This window comes from Varanus komodoensis, unplaced genomic scaffold (assembly GCF_004798865.1).
Source record: "Varanus komodoensis strain SLA01 unplaced genomic scaffold, ASM479886v1 scaffold17, whole genome shotgun sequence".
Classification (NCBI taxonomy): Eukaryota; Metazoa; Chordata; class Lepidosauria; order Squamata; family Varanidae; genus Varanus; species Varanus komodoensis.
The window spans coordinates 1,430,279-1,438,994 of record NW_025335505.1 but is presented as its reverse complement, the minus strand read 5'-3'; the positions used below and the strand labels follow the sequence as shown (position 1 = coordinate 1,438,994).

At 40.3% G+C, this 8,716-nt stretch overlaps 1 protein-coding gene across 3 annotated transcripts in view; it reads left to right on the top strand.

Moving 5' to 3' along the window:
* Positions 1-422: 422 nt before the first annotated feature.
* The window catches only part of LOC123021652 (cadherin-18), a 211,271-nt gene continuing 202,977 nt past the window's right edge, over positions 423-8,716 (top strand). For all 3 annotated transcript variants that reach the window (XM_044426624.1, XM_044426623.1, XM_044426625.1), the window contains exon 1: positions 423-650. In XM_044426624.1, the coding sequence (XP_044282559.1) occupies positions 423-650 (228 nt within the window). The remainder of the gene's footprint in view (positions 651-8,716) is intronic.

The following is an 8,716-nucleotide window of genomic DNA, read 5'->3' as shown; positions in this document are numbered from 1 at the left end:
CTGAGCTACTCCACTCTTGACACATGCAGATTTTGAAATATGATGCTAATTTAAAGACATATAAATAAACACACATATTTGCCAGGGTGACTTCTTAATTCCTGGAGGCCAACGATCTAAAATTCCTGTTTGTAATTATTTGTTTTCTTTCTTTTCTTCCCCATTAGGTATAAAATGGTCAGCTCCAGCAGCCTGTGGAGAGCATCGCCAAAGTGAGTGGCATCCTCACACTGCTTTTCATGATGTAAATATCCTTTTACCAATGGGCAGCTGAACCATGGACAGACTAAAACAAAATTTCTGGACTGCATTTTAAAACCAGCTCTTTCCTTCACCCATGGAAGCCTATTAAAAGAATACAGTAGGGAAGGGAACACAAAGAAAGGGGAAGAGAGCATCTGGAAGTGGAAAGTGATCCTACAATGAGAATTACGAGCACATCTTGCATCTGTCCAGTCCTAGTTTGTCTCTGTTTTGTGCAGAGGTGTTATGGAACTGGGCATCATGGCTCCATCAAGGTGACACGAAACCAAACAAAACATATAGAAGGAGAAACGGAAGTGCATCATCGCCCAAAACGTGGATGGGTGTGGAACCAGTTCTTTGTTTTAGAAGAACACATGGGACCAGATCCACAGTATGTTGGAAAGGCAAGTTTGATCTTGTGTTCTTTATTTTTTTTCTGTGATGCAAGTAAGCAACAGTGTGTTCAACCAGTTAAGATGTATGGTATCAGAATATCAATCAATTCTTTACTGCACACATCCAATTTTTAAAAGAATGTATAACACATGCTTGCCTCTCTAATAATATGACATTTTTAACCACACACATACATGGTGCCAGTACCTCATTTTCCACACATTACGGCATCAAGATCCACAGAGTTAAAGTTATCTTCCTATGCACCAATTTAAATTTTGATTGCTGGATGTGCTGAGTTGGTAGGCTTTTTCAGCCGTTTGTAGATGTTCACAAGAACTTCAGTATTTCCATGGAAACACTTCTAAATCTCCTGAGTGCAGGAGGAAGCAATTGCTTTCACTTGTAATGCATTTCAAAAACTTTTGGTTATGTGCTATGTATTTTTTTTCCCCTAAACAAAATATGCAGTCAAGAGGTGCGGGTTCTCCATTAGGAATGAGGGTACAATTGAAATATCTGTTGGACTCTATTTGCAGTAGTCATTCTGGTTCTAAACAAGAAAAGTTCTTGGAGTATTTAGCCTTGCTGTCTACAATAACTCTGATGTCTTTTTTCTTGTTCAGTTCTGTTCAGCCACATATTCCCCATCTTGTATTGATACATTGGTTTTCTTTTTCCTAAGTGGAGGACATGGCACTTGTCCCTCTTGAATCTCATTCTATTGAATTCTCATTCTGTTGCTTTCTGTTTATCAATGTTGCCCTGAATCTTCATTCTGTCTTCTAGGGTATTTGTTTGCTATGCCACCCAGTTTAGCATCATCTGCAAATATGAATATCTTTCCTTGTACTTCCTCATCTAAATCATTAATAAAGGTGTTGAAGAGCACTGGGCTCAGGACTGACCCTCTGGCACCGCACTAGTTATCTTCCTCCAGTTTTTGAAGGTGCCATTGATGAGCACTCTTTCTGTTTGATTTCGCAGTCAATTTTGTCACATGGAGGTGGGTAGAGACCTGTTCTCCCCTGCAGTAGAAGGCAGGACACGTTCCAACGGAGCAAAGCTCAAGGAATCAAGTTTCAATTTGGATGCCAGGAAGTACTTCCCGACAGTTAGGACCTCTAGGGTATGGAATAGGCTTCCATGGGAGGTGGTTGAAGTCCCATCAGTGATGGTGTTCATGGATAAGCTAGATATGCACATGGTAGGTGTGTCATGAGTGGAGCCAGCTGGAGACGTGGGTCAGACTAGATGGCCTGGGAGACCCCTTCTGACTAATTCAGTTTCTACGTTTCTATTTTTTTACTCTTCATTTTCTCTAACCAATCTTTCAACCTAATAACATGTTTACTCTTCAGTTCTCCTCAGACTCACTGGGAATCTTTCTAGTTCTGTAATTGGATATAACAGCCAAATCAATCGGATAAATATACCCCTATATTTATTCCAAATTCTGACCATATTCTTAAGAAAAGGTTTCCTATTTTTTAATAACATGTTTATTTTGTTGAAGAATAAATATTTAATAAGGATCCCTCTATATCTTGATATTCTAATTTACCCCATATAATCTGGCTGTAGTATAATATTCAGTATATGCCTTATCTGATTACGAATACTTTGTAGTTGTGCTTGGAGAATCTTCTATTTCAAGATATTCCACCTTTCTTGGACTCCTTTTCCCTTAAGAGTGAGTTGCTTTGGTATTTGCTTAACACACTTCTGAGTTTGCCAAAGTTGGCTTTTTTGAAGTCCAGAATACACATTTGGCAGCAGCTAACCTTTGTCTCCTGTATAATTAAGAATTCAGGTACTGCATGATCTCTTTCCCCCAGAGTTTCCATGGTTGTTATTTTGCCCACCAGGCCATCCCTGTTAGCATTAAATTGAGGATAGCTGATGCTCTTGTTCCTTCCTCTACCTTCTGCCTGGAGGAAGTTGTTGGCAACACATGGCAGGAATCTCTTGAAGGGGCCATGTTGGGCAGAAATTGTCTCCCAGCATATGTTAGAGAAGTCCCCCATGATGACTTCCTCATTCTTCTTGGAAATGCTAGCAAGTTGCTTTTCAAAGGTTTCATCCTTGTCCTCGTTTTGACTGGGTGGGTGGTAATAGACACCAATAACTGTGTTTCTCTTATTTTTTGCTCCCTTTAAATTAAGCCAGATGCTTTCAATGGAACTACTAAGTTCCTCTTCTTGTATTTCTGTGCAGATATATGGCATTACACAGGGTTCCATTTTATCCCCCATGCACTTTAACTTCTACAAGAAACCACTGGGAGGGGTCATCCAAGGTTTTGGCTGCAGAGTCATCATGTGATGACACCCAGCTTTATCTCCCTTTTACATCTCGTCCAGATGAGGCACTGTTGGACCTTAATTGGTGTCTGACTGGGGTATTGGGTCAAATTTAGGCTTAACCCAGACAAGACAGAGGTCCTGTTGGTAGGTGATTTGGCCTTCCAGGCAAGTGATTTTTGCCCTGTTCTGGATGGGGTTGCACTTCCTGGAAAGGACAGGCTATGTAGCCTGGGAGTGCTCCTCAACCCTGACCTGTTCCTGGAGTACCAGGTGTTGGCAATGGAAAGGAGCTCTTTCGTTCAGCTTCAGCTGATACGTCAGCTGTGCCTTTACCTGGATGAGCAGTGCCTGGCAATGGTGACCCATTCTCTGGTAACTTCCCATTTGGACTGTTGGAATGCGCTCTATGTGGAGCTGCCCTTAAAGACAGTCTGGATATTTCAGTTGGTCTGGAATAAAGCTGCCAGGTTATTAATGTGGATTGGCAGATACTCCCATATCACGGCAGTCCTATAGCATCTACACTGGCTGCCAATTGAAGTCTGGGCCCAATTTAAGGTGCTGGTAATGACCTATAAAGCCCTAAATGGCTTGGGTCCTGGATACCTGAAGGAGCACCTTCTTCTCTATGTGTCTGCCCACCCCCTTGACATCTGAGGCAGAGGTCCTTCTCCAGGAGCCCTCTTTGAAGGAAATTAGGAGGGTAGCTACCTGGAGAAGGGCCTTTTTGGTGGTGGCACCCTGACTTTGGAACATTCTCCCAGGGAGGTTCATCTGGCGCAATCACTTTATTCTTTTTGGCATCAGGTGAAATCCTTTTAATTTTCCCAACATTTTAACATTCAATTGGTTTTATCTTTGAGTTTATCAATGGTCAGATGCAGTGTGTTGTTTCTTGGTACCTTGTTGTTTTTTGTTTTTTTGTAAGCTGTCCAGAGATTCTGGTATTGGATGGCATATAAAAACTTTAAATAAATGAATAAATGTCTCTGTCACATATAGTACAACTCCACCTTCCTTTTTGTCCTTTGTATTTTTCTTGAGCAGGTTGTATCCATCAATAGTAGAATTCCAGTCATGTGAGTCATCCCACCATGTTTCAAGAATCCCTCCCTCACTGAATGTATGAAGGGGAGAGTCAGATTATTCTTGCTGCACTCCTTGAACTCCCTCCATACATTTACTTGAAGATCTGAGCAGAGCCTGTGCACCTTAAGTCTTTCCTTCTGTTGGGTACCCATTTGCACAGCCTAAACAACATGGTTGTGCATGAATGATTCAGAACAGCTGCTGGACATGTTAGTCAGGATCAGGGGCAGCACACATGGTCCTTTTCCACTTCTTCAACAAACAAACAGCTTCTGTTGCATCTGGTTTGGCCTGTCGGGGCATTATGTTCAGGGGGGAACTCTCAGCTCAGTACAAGTTCAGCACTCTCATTTTTCTGTCCATCTCACTGCACAGTGGAAGTAACATGACTGCTCTATCATATATTTATTGAGCATTTCTGACCTCCCACATCTGTCCTCAGAAAGAATTGGGGACAGCAGATTTAATCAGGTGACCAATGAGATGCTTGTATTTAATTAAATGCATTTAATGTAGATGCCCATTAATCTATGCATCTTGCAAAGATCCTGCATCAAGCTGCACAAATACCTTGTAAATATTTAGATTCTTCTGATAAGCCACAAGTTCCATAAATATTAAAAAGCATGTATAATATTAAGAAGTAGACCTACTTCACTTGATCAGAACAACTCACCACAGTTTAATCTCTTGGGTAGTCTGGTTTGAATGCTAACACAAAGATTAGACCCATTTATTTATAGCACATTAATTTATCCTGACAGATTGTGGCCTTCACTGAATGTTTCACTGATATCTGAACTAGTTATTCTTAAACTAATATGGACCATGAGTGGATCCCTTTCCCACTTAATAGTCAACAAAAGCAACATATGCTTCAGATACGAGTGCTCTAAAGGAAGAATGACTTCTTATGTGTTACATTCATCATATCTTCTGCGTATGTCAAAAATGAGAAAAACGGCCATGAGATATTTTGGGAAGTGAACTAAAACTGGAAAACACTTCAGAGTTGAATACTCTAAGACAATAGAAACTGTGGAAGAAAGTACAGATGGGGCTTAGACTCATGTATCCTGTGGGTAACACATAAGAAAATGTGTTGGGCAGCAGTGCTAACAAGGATCTGAAGTAAAGGTATTATTCCCAAATCATAGCTAGCAATTATGCAAAAAATAATAGTTAATATGCTGAGTTTAAGTTCCATTCTTTGTAAAGCATCAGATGAGCAGTCCATTTAAATTATATAAATATATGCCACAAAACAGAGAAACCTCAGGAAACCTGTACTCATTTTGATTTTCTACTCCTTTTGATATACACTCAGATATGTTCCTTGGGTAGAATCATAGGATCATAGAATGATAGAGCTGGAAGGGGCATGGCTGCCCAGTTTCTTTTTGGATGCCTCTAGTGTGGGAGAGCCCACCACCTCCCTAGGCAGCTGGTTCCACTGTCATATTGCTCTGATAGTGAGGGAGGAAGCTTTTCCTGATATCTAGCCTGATTTTGGATTGTCACAACTGTCTGGCACCCTGGTATCAGCAAGAAAAGATCCTGACCTTCCTCTTTGTGTCAGCCCTTGAGATACTTATAGAGGGATATCATGTCCCGCCTCAATCTTCTCTTCCCAAGGCTGAACATGCCCATTTCTCAGTTTCTCCTCATAGGGCAATGTTTCCAAACTGTGGATCATTTTTGTTGCCTTCCTCTGGACCCTTTCTAATTTTCCTGCATCTTTCTTACATTTTGGTGCCCAGAATAGGACACAAGTATTCCAGATGAGGTCTGACTAGTGAGGAGTATAGAAGAACTACTACTTCTCATGATTTGGAAGTAATACTTCTGTTAATGCACCCCAAAATAGCATTTGCCTTTAGGGTGGCTGCATTGCATTGTTGGTTCATGTTCAGCCTCTTGTCCACAATTACTTTGAGATCTTTTTCTTGTTCAGTTCTGTTGAGCCACGTATTCCCCATCTTGCACTGATGCCTTTGGCTTCTTTTTCCTAGGTGGAGGAATTGGCGCTTGTCCCTATTGAATCTAATTCTTTTGCATTCAGCCCAGTGTTCAAGTTTAGCAAGATTGCCCTGGACCGTCATTCTGTCTTCTAGGGTATTTGTTTGCTATTCCACCGAGTTTTGTGTCATCTGCAAATTTGATTATCTTTCCTTGTACTTCTTACTCTAAACCATTAATAAATGGATTAGGTAAGATATTGCTCTCCTTTAAAAGAAATCATGCTCCTGAAACCATTCTTAAAAGCGTAATTTTTGAAACGTGAGTTCATATTTGTTTATCACCTATGCTGTTTTATCACATTTGATATTCATGTAAGGATTCCTTAAAATTCATTAGAAGTAACAATTGAAAGTGGGGAAAAACTTGCCTGATATCAGAAACCTTAAAAGTATTTGTGTGTTCATCTTTGCTTTGGTCTCAAAATGAAAATACAGCCCTAGGAAATAGAATGGGATATGCTCACTGCTTATCCTTGCTTAAGCTAAAAACAGAAATCCCATCTCATAAATTCTCTTGTAAAGAACAGATTGAGCACTGGAGAAAAAAATGTGAACATGTATACAAACATGCACTAGTTTTGTGTTGTTGCCAATGTTGCAAGAAATAGATGTGTGCAAGAAAGAAAGCCAGTGTGCTTGTTCCTGTAATTGTAGTGCTTCTGCTTGGAGTAACTGACTTCTCCAGTCAATCATTACACCCTTACAGTCTGTTCTTTATTAACTGATGATAATATACAATTACTAGGTTAGCTTTGCTGCTAATTTTACTGGAAATGTTTATTCCACTAATGTAAATAAAAGAACTATGGGTAAATCTCTGTAATATCAGCTTGACAACTTGACCTCTCCAGGTTATTCATTTCACTGGTTTGTTCTCATCATTGCTATTGCATTACATATCTGTCCTTTCATATCTGTTATAGCCATGTTGGAACAAGGGCCAAATCATAGCACCAGAATCATTTTACACTCATACACAAATGCATATATTCTAGATAATTGCAAAATGGCTTCGTGGTCAAGGTGGTGAGGCAGCTCATGCATTTTGTTCAACAATATGTCTCAACATGTGTGATAGCCCTGAATCTCTCCCCTAGCTTGTAGCTTATATAATGCTTCTGAGAACAATATTGTATAGGGGCTGGAGATTTTGTAGGAAATTATGTTTTAGTAGGGCAGGGAACATGGCCATGTTTTCAAGGAGTTATATTCAATCATGAAAAGAGAACCCAGGATTATTAGTGCAGACTATTTCCTGAGCTTTCTGTTAGAAAATACCACAGCAAACTAGTTATTTTTCTTCCTAAATTGTAAAATTTTAATTTAATTTAATTTAAATTGTAAAATTGTAAAAATGCCTAAATTGTAGCTTGGATACTAACAGCTATAAATGTGTTGGTTGGGGAATGTTCTCATTCTCTGTGTTTATTCAAGAACATGCCACTTACACCTTTTCCTACTTTCCGTGGTGGGACCGTACAGCCTTTTCAAGCAACTATCTGTTAAGCCAGGAGAATCCTGATGAATTGCACATCTTAAAATAGAACCAAATGATGTAGCAACAGTAGGGAGAGCAGTGAGCTGTAAATCTGAGCAGAAAAACACTGGAAAAATAAATGCTGTAGTCTCCCCCCATCCCACCCCCAGCTATTTGTTTAATGTAAGTGGGCCAGAAGCAGGATACTGAGTCAAAGACACAAAGAATGTGTGTCTCCTACCACCCACTCACACATAATTTCCACTCTGCATTGATGAGACCCCACTAGCCTTTACATTTGCAGAGCTAGAGATTAAATGTAGATGACTCTGCAACCACAAAATGTAAAGGAACCAAACTGGGAAGGTTACTGATTGGCACTTAGAGTATATGTTCCCTTTAATATTGGGAAAGCCAGGACCATTCTCTGAATCCTTTTTAAAATTATTTGCTCACACTGGAGAGGGGAGCTGCTAATTTTGTCATAGAAGCAGCACAGGAGGTTGTCAAAGCATTCAATTCTACCCTCCTCTTCCTCTTCCTCCCCCTGTTACATGCACACACACATACACAGTGGGCAGGTTCACATGGCAGGAGAAGCCATGGTAATACAGTGATACCATTATAGATCTGTTTTGTCATCCAGTTCCTGCATGGTAGCATTAGTTTTTTGGAACTATGGAGAGAATCAGTGGTCTATCTAAGATTTCCACATTTCACCATGACTTCTCCTAAAATGCTCACTTCTAGTTTTTGAACTCTGCTGCCCTCAGTGCCCTTGCAGTGGATGTATCATTGCTTCCTTTATGCCTATTGGCCAAGCAAAGTTTCATGAGCTGTGTTTCTCCCTCTGACCAGACCAGCCTCAAACTGTTCCTTGCTTAATAATCCTCATTGTTTCTACATATAAATCATCCAGCTATATCCCTGAGAATAACACAAAGTGGTTAGTTGACCTCAGTCTAGTGATCACTCCCCAAAACTTCCCTTATGAGTGCACTTGTGTTCCAACGCTTGAGGAGGAGCTCTGTGAAAGTGTGTACGCCTCCACTCTACATGTTTTATATCCAATTGTGCTTCTTGCTTCTGCTGCCACCTAGCCATGGGACTCAGCTTGGTAATACCCATTTGCACTCTCTCTCCATACAGTGGTCCCTCCTGCTGATTATCTCCTTCCTGTT